Source organism: Rana temporaria, chromosome 2 (genome assembly GCF_905171775.1).
Source record: "Rana temporaria chromosome 2, aRanTem1.1, whole genome shotgun sequence".
Classification (NCBI taxonomy): Eukaryota; Metazoa; Chordata; class Amphibia; order Anura; family Ranidae; genus Rana; species Rana temporaria.
The window spans coordinates 383,123,344-383,144,301 of record NC_053490.1 but is presented as its reverse complement, the minus strand read 5'-3'; the positions used below and the strand labels follow the sequence as shown (position 1 = coordinate 383,144,301).

The 20,958-nt window shown below is 44.7% G+C and overlaps 1 protein-coding gene across 1 annotated transcript in view; it reads left to right on the top strand.

Annotated features, from left to right (window-relative positions):
• The first annotated feature begins 208 nt into the window (after positions 1 to 208).
• The window catches only part of LOC120927313 (pancreatic secretory granule membrane major glycoprotein GP2-like), a 40,386-nt gene continuing 19,636 nt past the window's right edge, over positions 209 to 20,958 (top strand). The window contains exons 1-4 of the mRNA XM_040337896.1: positions 209 to 401; positions 4,979 to 4,993; positions 8,583 to 8,762; positions 8,862 to 8,963. Coding sequence (XP_040193830.1) covers positions 344 to 401; positions 4,979 to 4,993; positions 8,583 to 8,762; positions 8,862 to 8,963 — 355 coding nt within the window. The 5' untranslated portion in view covers positions 209 to 343. The remainder of the gene's footprint in view (positions 402 to 4,978; positions 4,994 to 8,582; positions 8,763 to 8,861; positions 8,964 to 20,958) is intronic.

The following is a 20,958-nucleotide window of genomic DNA, read 5'->3' as shown; positions in this document are numbered from 1 at the left end:
TTGGCGTCCTCGCATGTTCAAAGCAATAACTTCCAATGCATCATTACATTCTTGAATGACAGATTTTTCTGTTTTTAATGGCCAACGTCTGTCTACCTGCAAGAAAAGATGAAAGCCGATATACCTCATAACCCAGCCACTCCTTGTAGCAACCCTCCAGCCAGAGTGTCATAACCTTTTTATAGACAACTGGACGTAGACTATACAATGTTAGATCAGGTAGTTTTGGTACCACCTCCTTCTATATTAAGAAGCATTTATCTATAAAAGCAGGAGATGTTCCCTAAATCTGAACTTGGAGAGCATCTGCATCTTACATACTGAAGAGAACACACTTGTAGAAATGAAAGTTTTCATCTTCATAATTGTTGGCATTATAACTAAACAAGTATCTGCAGTAGGTAAGTAAATGATATATTATTACAGCATTGTAATTTGAACCCCAGAGCTACTCATATTAAATGCACACAGAACATAGTTTGTAATATATGTTGCATGTCTGTAAAATGAGTTCATAAATGATGATAGTAATGGATAATGTAGTAAATAGAATTTCAAATATAATATGAATCCATGTACAGTATATCAGTTTTGAAATTAAGATTTTTCAGTCGGATGTTAACCACTTCAGCCCCGGACCATTTTGCTGGTCAATGACTGGGCCACTTTTTGCGATTTGGCACTGCGTGGCTTTAACTGACAATTGCGCGGTCGTGCGACGTGGCTCCCAAACAAAATTGTCGTCCTTTTTTCCCCACAAATAGAGCTTTATTTTGGTGGTATTTGATCACCTCTGTGGTTTTTATTTTTTGCGCTATAAACAAAAATAGAGCGACAATTTTGAAAAAAAATGAATATTTTTTACTTTTTGCTATAATAAATATCCCCCAAAAATATAAAAAAAAAATTACAATATTTTTTACTTTCTGTTAAAAAACATATCCAATAAAATTCAACATATTCATAAATGTAGGCCAAAATGTATTCTGCTACATACCTTTGGTAAGAAAAAAAATCCCAATAAGTGTATATTAATTGGTTTGTGTGAAAGTTATAGCATCTACACACTATGGTATATATACTGAAATGTACGCAGCTATAGACGCTATACTTGTAATTGTGGTGGTCAGCTACTTATAGTGTGTCTGTGATAGTGTGGTGGCAATCTGGCACTAACAGGTACTGGCTGGGAAGGACACAGACGTCGCTAGTGACACTAATACAGTGATCAGTAATAATACTGTACACTATACTGATGACACTGGCTAGGAAGAGGTTACCATCAAGAGGACATTAAGGCGCTAACTGTGTACCTAACAAGTGAATAGGGGCTGATTTTGCTCACATCTAGCTTGTTATCCCTGAAGTCAGATTGATTTCAGTGAGAAGATTGCTGTCTGTGTAAAGAGTTCTGTGTTGTGATTGGCCACAGCCGATCAGCAAGTTTCAGTTAATATCATTGGCTGAAATCTGCTGACAAATGAGTGCTGTGCCCAATCACATCAGATGTGCACACCAAACCCAGAAAAAAGGCCACGCCATACAAGTACGTTGCCTAGGCAGGCTGTGCCACCCATCCGCAGTATATAAAAGTAGAAGTAAATGTGAACCCTCACCTTGTAATAAAACCCCTATAATTTAAAATATAAATGAAAGGTAAAGCATTTGTGTGTGTGTGTGTGTATATATATATATATATATATATATATATATATATATACACACACACACACACACACACGTTATAAATACCCTTTTCTCTTTTTTTATTAATGACCACATAGCTTCAGTTGTCAGCTGCATAAGGAACTCAGAGAGCTAGGGAAGTTGAAACAGCAACACACTGATCTTCCAAGTGGATTGTTGTGCAGGAGAAGTGTGTCAGCACAAGTCTGGTCATTGGAGTTAAAGCACAGTCAGAAAACTGACCGCGCTGTGCCCTGATGCCTAGTATGGCCAGTTTTTATAAGAAAAGCAGAGGGGCTGGCAGGATTACCAGGTATTTCACACAAAGGAAGCAATACAAAGAGAACAGGATTCTTTTTCAAACAAGTACATGGTACAGCAGGCACATATCATGAAATGCTGTGATGCGAGTCAATGACTTAGATCGAATATAGAGATATGCATAGCCGATTTTTATTTGCTCCGTGCTTGTGTGTGTCTCAGAATTTCTGTTTTGTTGCTATGTGTGCTTTGAATATCATCTTTGATCTTTGCAGGTCTACACAGAATAATCTTTAGCACATTTTTAGACAAGCACAAAAGTGCACAGTGGAGTAACCCACTACACCCCATAGCAACCAATCATGTTAGTTCACAGTAGTCAGATCAGTTTTAAAATAATTTCTTACTAATTGGTTATGGAGTTTAAGAATTTCACATGATGATTGTTGTTCTTTGAACAACCTTATTTAAAAAAAAAATTGAAGTCTATTAGAATTCTGTAGCTAGTCCCTGAGCCTTATAAAGGAATAACCACTGCCCCTTGATTGGACACACTGCAAAGCTGTGTTCTGAATAAAGCAAGGGAGTAAGAACCCCTATCAGGTTTATATCACTGTCTATAGTGAAAAGACTTCCCATCGTTGTGAGCCCCAGTGACTAGGGTGACCACATTTCCAAACTACCATTCAGGGACACCATCCCTTCCAAAAAATCAGCTTGTGCTGTAACGAATCACAACACAGTGATTGGACACAAGAGGCGGGATTTATGATTTCTCCAATCACAAGCAGGGGGGCGGGGATTGTGCTCCTCCAGGCATTCCCGGCCAGGACACGTGCTGTCAGTGAGTAAAGGGGTGATGTGGCAGCCTTTTTTGGGGGCATCAGATTGGCCCGGGGGGGGGGGGCTGTGTCAGTTTCATTCTGGGACACTGTATTGTCCTGGAATAAATGTGCCCGGGACATACCTGCAAAATGTGAGACTGCCCGGGACATGTGGTCACCCTACCAGTGACACCCCTGTGACACAAGGACAAGAAATGAGAGAACAGGCACAAAAAATAAAAAGAATCCTCACCAAGGTTTTAACTTTGCTTCACTACAATAAAAATATGTTTTTGTTGCTCTTGTCATCCCCATTAGGAAGATTTCTCATAACTCAGTGCCTCTGATCCCATGTCATTGTGACAGGAAGTGAGGAGAAATCTCTTCTCTGGGGAATCAAAGAGCAATAAAAACCTGACAAAAGTTCTGAATCGTTTCCATCTTCTCCTAAACAAAATGGAAATTCTTGATACAATTAGGTTCTATCTATTTTCTGTACAAAAAGTCACAAACAAACAAAAGATTTCCCAGCACACTTACCAGCCAGCATGCAAAACAACCAAACTGACCCTGTCTAACAATTGACATTATTTGTTTGTGATCTGTTTTCTGTCTACACTAGTAGATAAGGTGAAGGGAACTAGTCATGCTCCAAGCCCCCTACCTTAGGGTCCCTATGGTGGCCATTTGATGTGCTGTTGCAGACGTTCACTACTTTGTCTTGGGAATATGGTTTGAGGACTAATAAGCATCTGGAAACAACATACCTTTTATTTACTAAACCTTGCAAGTGATTAGAATTTCAAGCATGTATAGTATTCTTTGAAGTAGTAAAATATGTGCAAAAACTACCATGCAACCCCTTTGAATGCAGTGAAAATTAATTAAGTATATAGGTAGCAGCCGGCACTGACATGCGATCCCACACCTCAAAGCAAAAATGTTAAAAAAATAAATTGAAACGCTACCGTGGTAAACTACAAACGTGATTATATATTAAAGTGGTTGTAAACTCAACCACACAACTTGCACCTACAGGTAAGCCTAGATTAAGGCTTAAGTGTAGGTGTAAGATATATCTCCTAAACCTGCACGGTTTAGGAGATATTTACATTAATTACAGGTGCCGATGTCTACGGCACGGGCGCAGGCGCACTGAAAGTGGCGTTTTTCACAATGGCATAACCTGGGTTAATGGCGAGTTTTTGCGCATGCGCAGGAATCTGCTGGTCCCGCGTGGGAGTGACGTCATCGCCGCTCTGGCCAATCACAGCGCCGGAGCGGCGAAACAAGGAAGTATCTGCGAGGGGACATGGCGGCAGCAGCGGCGAACGAGGAGGACTACGGGGGCTTTGATTTCAGGTAAGTGGCACATAATGAGCTAGTATGCTATGCTATATTAAGTTTTTCCCCGTTTTTCACGGGGCGGTTTACTTCCTTTTTGAGAATAATGCTGACACCTTTCAATGCTGATATTTCTACATAAGGGGGTTTCAGCATTATTTTATATAATTAAATGTTAATAGTTTCAATAACAATAAGATCTTAAAATGCGCCACCAACAAAGATCAAAACACTGCGCCACAGAGCTAATTAGTGATAATAAACATGTATAGCAGGCAGGCACTATAAAGAGAAAAACATTAAGAGACAATAAATTACATATATATATATAGCTAGCACTAATATTTACCTTTACTATATATATATATATATATATATATATATAGTAAAGGTAAATATTAGTGCTAGCAAATAAAAATATAATTAATATAAAAAGCCCCAGAGTGATATGGTGTGAAGAAATGAATAGTCCTTGAATAACTTCTTAGACCCCTTTCACACTTGAGCGGTTTGCAGGTGCTATCGCGCTAAAAATAGCGCCTGCAAACAGACCCTAAAGAGCCGCTGCTGTGTCTCCAGTGTGAAAGCATATTTTCTCAGTCAACCTGTGCCAGGATGGCACAGGGTGACTTATACATAAGAGGTGCATGGGAAGCTGGAACAAGGGTTTCCCAACCTTTCCAAGGGATTCTGGGTTCCACGGGCCCTCCCTTCACAGGGTTCTTAAAGTCTCAGTTTTACTTTATGTTGGTTACTGTACTTGTTTTGAATTCCACTGATGAATGTTTGTACATGAATGCTCATGTAATCCTACTGTTAATTATGGATAATATTTAATTTCACTTTCTGTCTTTTTCTTTCAGATCCTGAATGCTACGGTAAGCCATTCTTTTAAGTTTTACTATGGCAATTTTTACATATAAATGGGTTTTACTTCATGCCAAAATGTAATATTGTACTACCTCTGGTGCAAAGCCTACACCATACTCGGTTCAGTGGTGAAGGAACAAGATAGCAGAGATAGTGACCACTACCAGGTCAATGACCACTTGTGGATTTCATCTGACCTTTACTAAAGGTGTTTAAAGAGATTAGATGATGGTTTCCTGGTCCAGCAGTGTTTAATGATTCAATGTCTATGAAGAACCCTCAGACAGACCTGCACAGTAGTCCCTGGGGCGGGGGGCATGAGTAAAAAAAAAAGGAAGGGAAAGGAAGAACTTCTAACTTACCTGGTCTGGTGCCCATTTGCTGTCTAACAACACTTCACTCCTAGAAAGATTAGCAGGTATTTTTGGAATTATTGAAAATGTTCTTAGCTTCTAAAAGGAAAAATAAAGCAGCCACCACATCCACAGCCACTAATATGCTGCAATATTAAATATGCTTTAAAAGTGGTCAAGAGGTAGCAGGTGACTTATTTTATTTGTGCGAAGTAGAGAAGTATGGAATTCTAGAGAAAAAAACTACATACTCACCTCCATGCAGCAGCATCAGTGCCACATTGCAGCAGTCCTATGCTTATTCTCAGGCCTTGTACACACGGCCGAGTTTCTCTGCAAAAACCAGCAAGAAGCTTGCTGGGTTTTTTTTTCCTGAGGAAACCGGTCGTGTGTACACTTTTCAACGAGGAAACCGCTGAGGATCTCGTCGGGTCAAAAAGAAGGCATGTCTTCTTTTCCCCCGACAGCAATGGGAAAATTTGGCTCGCCGAGATCCTCGGCGGCTTCACAAAGAACTCGACGAGCAAAACGTTGTGTTTTGCCCGTCGAGTTTCTCGGCCGTGTGTAAGAGGCCTAAGTGTGGAGGACAGTGACCGTCACCACTCTCTGCTCTGCTCCTTTAACGCTTACTGGAGTGCCAGCCTGGGGAGGGGGTGGGCGCTGCTAACTGTGGGATGAAAGGCAGGCCACTTGTCAATCAGGCAGCAGGGTGGATCTGGAAAATATTGTTGGGATCCTTCTCCAGCCTGACAATAGCCCACTATTAGCTGTACTTTTGTGACCCAAATGAGAAGTATAGCCAAAAAAGCTTTAGCCATACTTTTCTTTTAAAGTGGAGCTTTAGTCAGAATATTAAGTCCTGCAAGATCACTTGAGACTGGCCCTTTTGCAGGTATAGCCATGTAAAAAATTAAAACTAAGTATCTATGAAGTTTAAAATCCAGTAATACACAGACTCATCCTGTTCTGCACATGCAAGGTATTCCTTATTCTTGATACTGTGCCAAAAATGTAGAGGCCAACCTGCTGACAGCCTAAAGTTTTACTGCTGCTCAGTGGCTTTGGGCTTCAGCAAAATGGCAGCCTCCATCAAGAAGAGACAGGGATGATGCTAGAGACAAATTACAGCACACACTGATTTTGGTTGCATAATTTCATGTGAAATGTTCCTTGCTTAAGAACATTCCTTTTTATTAAGTTGTTAGGGGTAAAGTTTAGACTTAATACCCAGTAAGTGAGGGCTTTGTACACTGATCTGCCAAAAAAAATTGAATTCATTAAAACTTAAAGTGCAGCTCCACCCAAAAGGGTAATATCTGCTTGTTCCCCCCACCTCCACTGCCATGTTTTTGAGAGGTATCCACTCCCACTTCCAGGTAAGATCGTCGACCTACGACATTTCCTTCCCCTCCTCCTCCTCCCGCTGCAAGGCTTCACTTCCGGTTTCCCTTAATACAGATGCTGGTGCCTGTACCCAAAGCCGATTGAAGAATTGGTTTGGGGTGCCGACATCGTGGAATCCCTGGACAGGTAAGTGTCCTTATATTAAAAGTCATCAGCTACAGTATTTGTAGCTGCTGGCTTTAAAATTTTTTATGAAGGAGCCTGGAGCTCCTCTTTTATTTGCTTCTGGAAATGCAGAAGAAGGGAATATGAATGTTTTGCCACTTAATTTAATATCCACGGAAAAAAAAAAGTTAGCAAGTAATATAACTGAAAAGCAAATGAGTGATGGATTAAATAGAAAATCGTACAAAAAAAGAACCATGCCACAGATGAAAAGAGAACAATAAACAATTTCACTGACATAGACATGGCTTGGAACAAAGTGAAGACACCGAATATGCACAATTCTTCTAATAATACATTTTTCATATAACAGTTTAACAGTTTAACTTTTTCGCTGCGTTTTTTGCAGACATGTTTAAAAAACAAATTTTAGGCATGAATATTACACAAAACCCCCAAACATATATATTATATATTTTCTGAAAGCAGACAACCTAGAGAATAAAATAGTGGTAGTTCCAAGTTTTTATGTCATATGATATTACCGCAAAGGTCTAGGAAACGAAATCTCAGTAAAAAACACACTAAAATTTATTTTAGGGCAAACAAATGCAATAGATTACACACACACATTTTTGGTAAAATATAAAAGACGAGGTTGTACCGAGTAAATAGATACCCAATATGTCAAACATTAAATGTTTGCATCCGTGAAATGGCAATAAACTTTAGTAGCTTATATTTTTTCTAGGCGACACATTTCATCCGTTTAGTGTTACAAAGGAGGTCTTGTGCTAGAATTATTGCTTTCACTCTGGTATGCATAGGGATATATTACATGTGTAGCGCAATCGCCATTTTCATGTGTAGGTGCCCCCGGTGCATGTGTTTACATTCGTACATGCGTATATGTGAAGGTGGAGGGCCTCAACATTTTTTGGAGGTGGATTTTATGTGCTAGGGTGTAACTATTTTTTTGCAAAAAAAATGTTTTTACTTAAAGTGGACGTCCACCCAAAAGTGGAACTTCCGCTTATCTGATTCCCCCCCTCAGGTGCCACATTTGGGGGGGAGCGGATACCTGACAGGTACCCTTCCCTCAATTCCAGGAGAAGTACGCGTCAAAGTACGTCAGCAGCTGGTCCCCTTCTGCCAGGCCAGTGAGAGAGTGCAGCACGCTTCATGCATGTGCAGTAGGGACCCAGCCGTGAAGCCAAACGGCTACACTGGTGGGTCCCCTTATCGGCAATGGCAGTGCCAACATTGCTGGACTTCAGGACAGGTAAGTGTCCTATTTTAAAAAGTCAGCAGCTGCAGTATGTGTACCTGCTGACTTTTTATTTTTAAAGGGGGGGGTGGACCTCCGCTTTTAAAAAAAAATTCATCACATAGGGGACAAAACGTCCCCTATGTGATGATTTTTGGGTGACAGGTTCAGGCATGTCTCCTCTGTGATCCACTGAATGTTTGGCAATACAGATCGACAAAGCTAGCTGGGGATAATGAGAGGCTGACCTGGAAGTGACATCATAGATGTCACTTTCCGATTCACAGCAAGAAGGGGAGGAGTGTCTGCTCTCCTCCCTCCCCTCCACCCGCCATTCCGATCACGGGCCCGCAGATCGTCAAGCGGAGCCCGGTAAACATGGCGGCCGTGGCAGCACAGGGGCACTAGTACCGGGGGGGGGGGGGGGTGAGCTGACTTAAAGTTAAAAAATGTGTTCTTTAATTACAGCTGGAAGTGACCCTCCTCTTTGTGATGATGCTGCATGTGGAGGAACTTGTGATGCATTTAATGGATGTAACTGCAATAATGGCGTGAAATGCTTTCCTTCAAACTGCATATTGGATTCCAATGACTGCTGTGATGTGGATTCCGGGTGGTATTATGACTCAACAAAGCCCTGCTGCACAAGTAATACAGTATTGTTGTTCAAATACATTGAAGAGCTTTCTATGTAAATATTCATGCATTGCAGGCTCACTTGTTTCTGTTTTCTCATATCTTTTACAGAGACATTTCAATGCAATCCACGTTGTGCTAGTGATGAAGTTTGTGTTGAGTCAAATGGTTTACCAGACTGTCCATGCAATGTGACAGTCTACAAAGACAAAGGTAAATAGCACTGTTTTCATACAGTACACAAGATTGCCAATTCTAATGCTAGTGCCTTTTGTAAAGCACTTTTTAGAAACCATCCCTTTATCACTGAGCTAGATCAAAGTGCTTCTAAACCTCTGAGATGAAAACAAAAAACAAAGTGTATCCTTCTATAGTATGCACTTGCCTCAATTCAAAATATATATATATATATATATTTTATATATATATATATATATATATATATATATATATATATATATATATATATATATATATATATATATATATAATGCCGCAGTCCTCTGCTATCTGCCGAGTCATTTCTGACAGGCTAAGCTGAGTCCAAGGGATTGAAGAGGACAGGGGAGGGGGCCTACAGAACACAGCCTGTGATTGGCAGTCTCAACTGTGCATATTTCCCTATATAATTGTGTAGAGGTGGGGGGTGTCCTTTACCTCCACTCAGGTCTCAGATTACACTCTGAGCTGTGCAGTATGTGACATCAGATGCCCGCCCCCTGCCTATCGAAGCTCAGGAAAGCTGTGTAAATTCTGGACTTTAAACAGATGTAGAGAAGAGATGGCTGCAGATAAATGGGTACTACTTATGTAGGAGGCTAGTCACTTCACTGGATATATGTAAGGGTTTACAACAACTTTAACAAAGCAATAGCTTTAAAATTCAACCTAGCAATACTTTGGATAAATGGAAACCTCATGATGACATGTTTCATGAAGTGGGCCAACCTTTTCTTATTTGTTGCATTTTAGAAAGTTTGGTGGTAGATAGAAAATGTATCCCTTTACACACCAGGTACCCATATTAGTGGCAGCAAAAGGCTGGGCTTTGATTTTACTCGAGAGTATTTTTTACTTGCCTTTGCTGAGCTCAGGTTGATACAAATTATAATTATTATTATTTTAGAAGCTACATCTGTTTTTTCATTACTCTTTATTCCAATGAATTTTTCTGCATGATAGAAAAAGGTAACTGAAAAACTGATATGCCATGAAAACTTCAACCGCATTGAGCCTAGGTTCACACTGCTGCGAATTCAAAATCGCGGTAAAATGTGTGATTTTACCGCGATTTCGCGGCTGCGATTTTGCCGCGATTTCGGCCGCAATTTAATGTAAATCGCTGCCCGAAATCGCAAAAAGTAGTACAGGAACTAGTTTTTGAAATCGCAGATGCGGCGTCGCACTGATTAGGACAGTGCCATTGCCGACAATTGCCGCCGATTTGAGATGCGATTTGACATGTCAAATCGCATCTCAAATCGTTCCAAATCGTACCCAGTGTGAACCAGGGCTAAAGGAGAGAGAAATAACACTATCATAAATCCCCATCATTATTATCCATACAGGAAAATTAGCAAATATTTACTTGTATGTGAAAAATGTTGGGGGTTATTTACTAAAGCTGGGGAGTGCAAAATCTGGTGCAGCTCTGCATATAAACCAACCAGCTTCCAGGTTTTATTGTCAAAGCCTAATTGAACAAGCTGAAGCTAGAAGCTGCTATAGTTTCCCTTTTTAGCCCTGGCTGCTGGCTTTCTTCTAAAAGTGATTTGGTCCCCCCGCCTGACCCTTCTTCCCCTGCATATGTCCTAGGCTCAGCTGTTCCTCCTGAGTGTTCTTCAGGACCTTTTATGGTGTGTGAGTGGTGGGCAATCAGCGAATATCCATTTGCTGATCCCCCTGGGTGGTATGACCCCGGAAGTGCTCAGTTCTGTCAAACTTTAGCTGACTGGCCAAGGAAGAAGCTGATCAAGCACTGTTGGTGATTGATAGCTTCAACCCACTTACAAAGAAATTAAGGGTCCATAATTTTTATTATAGGTGTAAATGATAGACAAAAATCCACAAAAAACACTTGATACAAATGTTATAAATTGAATTGCAGTTCAGTAAGTAAAATAAGTATTTAATCCCCAAGCAAAACATGACTTGGTACTTGGTAGAGAAACCCTTGTTGGCAAGCACAAAGGTAGGATGTTTCTTGTAGTTTAGTGACCAGTTTGCACACATCTCAGGAGTGATTGTGGTCCACTCTTTACAGATCTTCTCTAAATCCTTAATTTTTCTCGGCTCTCGCTTGGCAACTCAAAGTTTTAGCTCCCTCCATAAATTTACTATAGGATTAAGGTTTGGAGCCTGGCTAGGCCACTCCGTGACCTTAATGTGCTTCTTCTTGAGCCACTTCTTTGTTGCCTTGGTGGTATGTTTTGGGTTGTTGTCACTCTGAAAGACCCATCTACGACCCATCTTCAGTGTTTGTTCTGGCTAAGGGATGATGGTTCTCATGCAGAATTTTGCAATACATGGCCCTGTCCATTGGCCCCTCAATGCGGCAAAGTTGGCTTGTACCTTTAGCAGAGAAACAGCCCCAACGCATAATGTTTCCACCTCCGTGCTTGACTGTAGTGATGGTGTTCTTAGTCAGCATTTTTCTTCCTCCAAACGCGGCAAGTCGAGTTAATGCCAAAGAGCTCAATTTTGGTCTTAACTGACCACAGCACTTTCTCCCAATCTGTCTCTGAATCATTTAGATGTTCATTGGCCAACTTCAGACAGGCCTGTCCTTTTGAGGAGGGGGACCTTGTGGGCACTGCAGGATTTCAATGCATGTCAGTGTATTGTGTAACCAACAGTTTGTTTGGTGACTGTGGTTCCAACGGCCTTGAGGTCTCTCACTTTTCTCATGATCATCCTTACCCCATGAGGCGAAATCTTGCATGGAGCTCCAGACTCAAGGCTATTGATGGTTATTTTGTATTTCTTCCATTTGATTTCCAATCACCCCAACCAGTGGTGGCAGAGGCAGAGGTGATGGGGGGGGGGGGATATGGATGAAATCAGTGACAGTGATGACAGGGTTGAGATTGGTAGTGGGGGAAGATGGCACAACCACTGCCACTGACCTCATCCCCCACAATCAATCTCAACCCTATCCCCCATCAACACTGCCACTGATCTCATCCCTATCCCCCATCATCTCAGCCACTGATCCTACCTACCTCACCACCATGGCTGCCATTGATCCCACCCTCCCTCACCACCATGGCTGCCACTGATCCCAACCCCTCACCACCACGGCTTCTACTGATCCCACCCCCCTCATCACCACTGCTGCCACTGATCCCACCCACCCCACCACCACTTCTGCCACTGATTCTACCCCCCTCACCACTACCTCTGCCAATGATACTACCCCCTCATGACCACCGCTCTCACTGATCCTATCCCCCTCACCATCACGACTGCCACTGATCGCACCACTACTGCTGCCACTGATCCCACCCCCATCACCACCACCGCTGTTACTGATCCCACCACTACCACTGATCCCATCCCCCTCATCACCACCACCGCTGTTACTGATCCCACCACTACCACTGCCACTGATCCCACCCCCCTCATCACCACCACTGATCCCAACCCCCTCACCACCACCACTGCCACTGATGCCACCCCCCTCACCACCGCCACTGCCACTGATCCCACTCCTTTTACCACCACCATTGCCACCGATCTCATCCCCCTCACCACCATGGCTGCCAATGATCTCAACACTGCTGCCACTGATCCCACCCCCCTCACCACCACTGCTGCCACTGATCCCATACCCCTCACCACCACTGCTGTCACTGATCCCACCCCTCTCACCACCACCGCTGTCACTGATCCCACTATCATGGCTGCCACTGATCCCCCCCCTCACTACCACAGCTGCCACTGATCCCACCCCCTTCACCACCACTGCTGACACTGATCCCACCACTGTCACTGATCCCACCACTACTGCTGCCACTGATCCCACCCCCTCACCATTACTGTTTTCACAGATCCCACCACCACTGCTGCCACTGATCTTACCCTCCTCACCACCACCGCTGTCACTGATCCCACCACTACCCCTGCCACTGACCCCACCCCTCTCACCACTACTGCTGCCACTGATGCCACCCCCTCACCACTACCACTGTTACTGATTCCACCACCACAGCTGCCACAGATCCCACCTCCCTCACCACCAACGCTGCCACTGATCCCACCCCCTCACCACCACGGCTGTCACTGATCCCACCCCCCTCACCACCACCACTGATCCCATCCCCCCTTATCACCACTGCTGTCACTAATCCTATTCACCGCTGCAACTGATCCCACCCTCACCACCACTGATCCTACCCTCACCACCACTGCTGCCACTGATCCAGTGGATGAACTACCAGAATTGCAAAGGTCACACTTGCGACTGGGCCCTGGTGTTCTGCCACTGTGGGGGGGGGGGGGGGGGCAGGATGGCAGCAATGGTGGCCAATCTGTGCTGTAAAAACCGAGCAACTTTTCTTCCATACAGACAGGAGTGCTATGGCTGTGCTGTAGTGTATTTGATCACCTCTGCAGGTTTTATTTTTTGCACTATAAACAAAAATAGAGTGACAATTTTGAAAAAATTCAATATTTTTTACTTTTTGCTGTAATAAATATCCACCAAAAATATATAAAAAAAATGTTTTTTTTCCTCAGTTTAGGCCTATATGTATTCTTCTACCTATTTTTAGTAAAAAAAACACAGAGGCTGCTTGCCATTTTTTAGTGGCCTGTGAGCGTCTGCCTCTTCTTGTTGGCCTTTTGGACATGATGAGGATTTTATGGGGGGATTTTTATAATTTTTTATTATAGAATGTAGGATAAAAATACGGTGCTTGGGTGCAATACTTTTGTTCTTGGTGCACTATAAAACGCTTTATTATTATTATTATTATTTTTTTTGGGGGGGGGGGGGGGTTATAACTTTTTATTGAAGAGCGTGGGATGCAAATATGGTGCTTGAGTGCAATACTTTTCTGCTTGGTGCACTATCAACCGTTCTATTATAGTTGTTTGTTTTAGTAAAGAAAATAAGGGTGCAGTAACTGGGAAGAGTTTTTGTTACTGCTGCTGTTGCTGCAAAAAAAATGTAATAAATGTAAAAAAAAAAATGATATCCTAAATATTTTTAGTGCTACTACGGCAATTTTTTTTATAAATAATATATATATATGTATATATATAGCACTTACCCCCGAAGGAGCTGCTGGTTTGTTTTTTGGACTTGCAGTCTCGGTGGCAGCGTCCACCTTCAAAACAGGCACACATTTCTTTGTATCAGAGTCACTCACTTCCGGCGACACCATCGGAGTGGCAGCCGATGGCAAGGTCAGTGTAGACGAGACAGCATCGGTGTCAGCAGTAGTGGTAGTAGGTGCTGGCCAGGGAACCTCTTCTTCCGCGGTCACCGCTCCGGAGATCCAATCGACACAGTACTCGCGGGGAGACTCCGTTGGTTGTTCCACTCGGAACAAATATTCCCGCCACTTCTTGAACCGAGCAAAAGGCAGGATTCGGACAGCTAGCCCCGCACATCGGGGACAAGACAGACCAAGGGCCTCCACGCTGCCGATAGTAAACAGCACAAACCGCCCCTGCGTCCCCATTCGGATCCCCGTATCGGTCAGGGAAGCTCCAGTGACAACAGGCATCGGATGGACTCCAACTGTAGACATCGGAGGCCTCAATCTTTCGAATGGTGTCAGGGGCACAGACATATTGCACGGTCCTATCTCGTGGGCGGGCAATCACTCTGTCCTTTGGCGCCAAACTCACCCTACGTCTCATGCAGGGGTGGGTAACTCCTCCCACTTTTAGTTCTTTTCTGGGCACGTTGCAGGCACACGTCACTCTGTTGCACGTGCACCCAGACTTTCACTACCTGAAGTTAACTCCCTCCTCACCAGCACAGTCCAACACCATGACAATTCCTGGCTCTCAATGGCAGAATAAAATTGCACAGTTCCGTTGTCAGAGGCAACAGCCGATCCCGGACTAGCCCCCAGGTGTAGCACTTACCCCCGAAGGAGCTGCTGGTATGTTTTTTGGGCGGCATATTACCTCTGTGACTCCGCCGTCTAGGGTGGTTGATGAGAGCCGTAGTAATGGAATGTCTACACAGCAGGTGTCTTTTTCTTGTGCTTTTATTTACCCAACAAGGTAGAAATAATAAAACTTGCGGTGAAGAGTAAAGATGCAGTAGGGGGAGAAACAGCAGATTCAGGCGTAACAATAAGGAAACAGTCCCGCTTTCAACAACACTTTGTTTTTTTCGCCACTCCCGCCAGAGTGGGTTTAGTGTACCTGGACAGGCCTCTCTCACCGACCTGGCAGCCAGAGTATCACTCGGAACTTTAAGGGAAGAAAGTCTCTGCCACAGACCCTCCCCAGAATTTAGATCATGGAGACAATCCTCCTTGATAGACTTTGTGCCTGGATCTCCCTCAGGCAGTTTGCAGCTAGGTTACCGACTGACAGGTGACCAACATCCAGCCTTTCAGTGTCCGGTTATCTTGATCCCCGGTGGATCGTTGAGACCCTATTGGATTGCTAGCCTCTCTTGGCTCTCCTCAGGCGGACTCCCCACCGAACAGCCTCCTCTCAAAGGAACAACGCTTGGGATCTTCTCAGGATTGGGGACCCAGTCGATCACTGGGGCCCAGCCACGACTCGAACGTTCCGAACCAACGTGGTCCCGGAACCAGGAGCACCGCGTGGCACGCGCACTCCGGCCAGGTATGCCATAACGCTGGGGCGCCGTGGTGCAGTCACGCTAAAGGTGGGTGCCGCACTGAGAAAGAACCCTGCCTCAATGGCGTCTGCTCCAGAAGTACCCTCTCCCAGCATGCCCAGCGAGAACACTCCCTCCTGATTGGCTGCTGGTAAATGCACCCAAGCCTCAACTCCACCGGTGCCACCTGTCGTCCCGAGGTGGGATAACACCCCAACAACAACAGTATGAGCCCACAGTACAGCCAAGCTGAAACAGAGACCCCCACCTAAACATTGCAATTGAAATCAGAGTCCTTAAACTCTGATTACCCCTTAAATTTCCACAGCACCGGTTACCTGGAAAGTAACCCGGCGCTACACACACACACACACACACACACACACACATATATATATATATATATATATATATATATATATATATATATATATATATATATATATAATTAAAATAAACTAATAAAAAAAGAAAGCAAAAAGGAAACAATTGCTGATGCAGAAAGAGGAACACCTGTGACGCAGAAAGGGGGGGGCAACAATGATATCCTAATACTCTTAGTGCTGCTGCGCCAAAAAAAGAAAGAAAGAGGAAACCACTGCTGATGCAGAAAGAGTGTTATTTATTTATTTTTTTATATTTTATTTATTCAGTACTTTTTTTATTCTTTTCATAACAATACAAGTTATACATGTATGCACACATTATATCCAGATGCATGTTCTTGCTTCTAACATTCCCCCACCCAAAACATCACACACAAAAAAACGGAAAAACCCCCAGAAAATCAAACCACAACTCAACCCCATTTCTCCTCCCCCCACTGTACCCCCCCCCCCCCCCACCCTCTCATTAATAATCCTCTCCCATATTGAATCATCTTAGATTTTCATGGTCCCAAACCTCTACCCATCCTTTCCAAATAGCATAAAATTTGTCTCGACTCCCTCTATGTATATAAGTAAATTCCTCCTTTATTATGGTTTCTTTCATTTGTATTCTCCATTCTTCGACCGTCGGGGGGGTATATATATATCCATTTCTGGGCTATTAATTTTCGTGCCTGAAACAAGCCTCTGATCATTGCAATATGAGAAATATTTATTTCCTCCATTATGCTTAATAAACAAAGTTTCAGATCTAATGGGATTTCTATACCTAAGGCACTATCTATGTTTTTAATTATTTCCTGACAATATCAATGGAGTTTGGGGCATTTCCACAGCATGTGAATCAGGTTAGCCGGTGTACCATTACACCAAGGGCATAAAGAGGTTATTTATTTTAAAAACCCAATCATGTGTTGGGTTCACTATACTACACTGTGTTATTCACTACACTGTGTTATTCACTACACTGCACTGTGTTATTCACTACATTACACTGTGTTATTCACTACACTGCACTGTGTTATTCACTACTCTGTGTTATTCACTACACTGCACTGTGTTATTCACTATACTGCACTGTGTTATTCACTACACTGCACTGTGTTATTCACTACACTGCACTGTGTTATTCACTACACTGCACTGTGTTATTCACTACTCTGTGTTATTCACTACACTGCACTGTGTTATTCACTATACTGCACTGTGTTATTCACTACACTGCACTGTGTTATTCACTACACTGCACTGTGTTATTCACTACACTGCACTGTGTTATTCACTACACTGCACTGTGTTATTCAATACACTGCACTGTGTTATTCAATACACTGCACTGTGTTATTCACTACACTACACTGTGTTATTCACCACACTACACTGTGATATTCACTACACTGCACTGTGTTATTCACTACACTGCACTGTGTTATTCACTACACTACACTGTGTTATTCACTACACTACACTGTGTTATTCACTACACTGCACTGTGTTATTCACTACACTACACTGCACTGTGTTATTCACTGCACTACACTGTCTTATTCACTACACTGCACTGTGTTATTCTACACTGTGTCATTCACTACACTGTGTTATTCAATACACTGCACTGTGTTATTCACTACACTACACTGTGTTATTCTACACTGTGTCATTCACTACACTACACTGTGTTATTCAATACACTGCACTGTGTTATTCACTACACTACACTGTGTTATTCACTACACTGCACTGTGTTATTCACTACACTGCACTGTGTTATTCACTACACTACACTGTGTTATTCACTACATTACACTGTGTTATTCAATACACTGAACTGTGTTATTCACTACACTGATTTCGTTTATAGACGTTTTTAAAGGTGACCTATTTTTTTACATTAGAAATCTAAAAAATGATGGCAAATGATGAAAACCCATTAAAAAAACATAAAAACTGTAATTGCTTGCATTGCATTGTGGACAATCCACAACTTGTGGCAGGTGACGTGGCCAGTGGACAATCCACAACTTGTGGCAGGTGACGTGGCCAGGTGACGTGGCCAGTGGACAATCCACAACTTGTGGCAGGTGACATGGCCAGGTGAAGTGGCAAGTGGACAATCCACAACTTGTGGTAGGTGACGTGGCCAGGTGATGTGGCAGGTGACGTGGCCAGGTCACGTGGCCAGTGGACAATCCACAACTTGTGGCAGGTGACATGGCCAGGTGACGTGGCAGGTGACGTGGCCAGTTCATGTGGCAAGAGGACAAACCACAACTTGTGGCAGGTGATGTGGCCAGGTGACGTGGCCAGGTGACATGGCCTGGTGACGTGGCAAGTGGACAATCCACAACTTGTGGCAGGTGACGTGGCAAGTAACGTGACCAGGTGATGTGGCAAGTGAACAATCCACAACTTGTGGCAGGTGACGTGGCCAGGTGATTTGGCAAATGGATAATCCACTTGTGGCAGGTGACGTGGCAAGTGGATAATCCACAACTTGTGGCAGGTGTCATGGTCAGGTGACGTGGCAAATGGACAATCCACAACTTGTGGCAGGTGACGTGGCCAGTTGACGTGGCAGGTGACGTGGCCAGGTGACGTGGTCAGGTGACGTGGCAAGTGGACAATCCACAACTTGTGGCAGGTGACGTGGCCAGATGACATTGCCAGGTGATGTGGCCAGTAGACAATCCACAACTTGTGGCCAGGTGATGTGGCCAGGTGACGTGGCAAGTGGACAATCCACAACTTGTGGCCAGGTGACATGGCCAAGTGACATGGCAGGTGAGGTGGCCAGGTGACGTGGCCAGTGGACAATCCACAACTTGTGGCAGGTGATGTGGCCAGGTGATTTGGCAAGTGGATAATCCACTTGTGGCAGGTGACGTGGCAAGTGGACAATCCCCAACTTGTAGAAAATAAATGAAATACCCGTGCTTAGGATAAGAGGTGGGAAATGTAAATAATGTAAATTATAAGACTGCGGCCCCCCTCTTTTGTATCCCCAAGAGGATACAAATAAAAAAGGAATAAAATTGGGGTGTGGGGGTAGTGGCGCTGTCTGTTCAGTAGCCACTGGCTAAAGAAAATAAAAAGAGACACACGGCAATATATATGCAGTAATGCACACTAGTTCCACCAGAGATGGCGTACACCAGCCTGGAATTATGATATAATGCTAGGCACAGCTGGGCCTGATTCCCAAAAAAGCTGCCTAACTTAACTTTCAGCAGTTAAGTTACACTGACTTAAAATCTCTACCTAAGTGCCTGATCTTCAAAGCACTTACCTAGAAATTTCAGGCCGTGTAACTTAAGTGCCGCCGTCGCAAGGCGGTCCTCCTCTCCGGGGGGCGTTTAAAATTTAAATGAGGCGCGCTCCCGCGCCGGCCGTACTGCGCATGCGTGTGACGTAATTTTCCCGACGTGCAGCGCGCGAACGTAATTTACGCCGGGCGGCTTTGTGGACTGCGACGGGACACTAAAGTTGCGACGGGTGAAAAAAAATATACGCGCCGGGAAAACAAATAATTATAAAAAAAAATGACAGCGTCGCTCAGCATGCATTCCTGAGAGGGAGAACTCCATGCCAATTTTCAAAGAAAAAACCGGCATGGGTTCCCCCCCCCCCAGGAGCATACCAGGCCCTTAGGTCTGGTATGGGTTGTAAGGAGACCCCCCCTACGCCGAAAATTCGACGTAGGGGTCCCCCTACAATCCATACCAGACCCGTATCCAAAGCACGCTACCCGGCCGGTCAGGAAGGGAGTGGGGACGAGCGAGCGCCCCCCCCCCTCCTGAGCCGTGCCAGGCCGCATGCCCTCAACATGGGGGGGTTGGGTGCTCTGGGGCAGGGGGGCGCACTGCGGGCCCCCCCACCCCAGAGCACCCTGTCCCCATGTTGATGAGGACAGGACCTCTTCCCGACAACCCTTGCCGTTGGTTGTCGGGGTATGCGGGTGGGGGGCTTATCGGAATCTGGGAGTCCCCTCAAATAAGGGGGCCCCCAGATACCGGCCCCCCACCCTAAGTGAATGGATATGGGGTACATCGTACCCCTACCCATTCACCTGGAGGCAAAAAGTAAAAGTTAGTAAACACACAACACAAGGGTTTTTAAAATAATTTATTATTCTGCTCCGGAGGCCCCCCCTGTCTTCTTTATTAGCTCTAATACCAGGGGGGGCTTCTTCTTCCGCTCTCCGGGGGTCTTCTTCCACTCTCCGGGGGGGGTTTCTTCTTCCGCTCTCCGGGGGGGGCTTCTCCGCTCTCCGGGGGGGGGGCTTCTCCGCTCTCCGGGGGGGGCTTCTCCGCTCTCCGGGGGTCTTTTTCTATCTTCGCCGCTCTCCGCTGTTGACTCGGCGAACCCCGGTTCTTCTGCAGCTGTCCGGTGCCTTCTTCTTCAGCGCTGGCTGCCTGTTATCTTTGTGTGTTAGCTCAATTAGTAACAGGCAGCCAGCGCGGTCTTCTGTGACGTCAGGTTCTTCTTCTCCCCTCTTCCGATGTTGACTCGTCGCCTCTTGTCACTGTAATGATGGAAGCGCGCCTTGCATCCCATTTATATAGGCATCACCGTCCCATCATGCTCCGGTAGGTACCCACGTGGTGGGTGCACGTGGGTAGGCACCCACCACGTGGGTACCTGCCGGAGCATGATGGGACGGTGATGCCTATATAAATGGGATGCAAGGCGCGCTTCCATCATTGCAGTGTCAAGAGGCGACGAGTCAACATCGGAAGAGGGGAGAAGAAGAACCTGACGTCACAGAAGACCGCGCTGGCTGCCTGTTACTAATTGAGCTAACACACAAAGATAGTAGGCAGCCAGCGCTGAAGAAGAAGGCACCGGACAGCTGCAGAAGAACCGGGGTTTGCCGAGTCAACAGCGGAGAGCGGCGAAGATAGAAGAAGACCCCCGGAGAGCGGAGAAGCCCCCCCCGGAGAGCGGAGAAGCCCCCCCCCGGAGAGCGGAGAAGCCCCCCCCGGAGAGCGGAAGAAGAAACCCCCCCCGG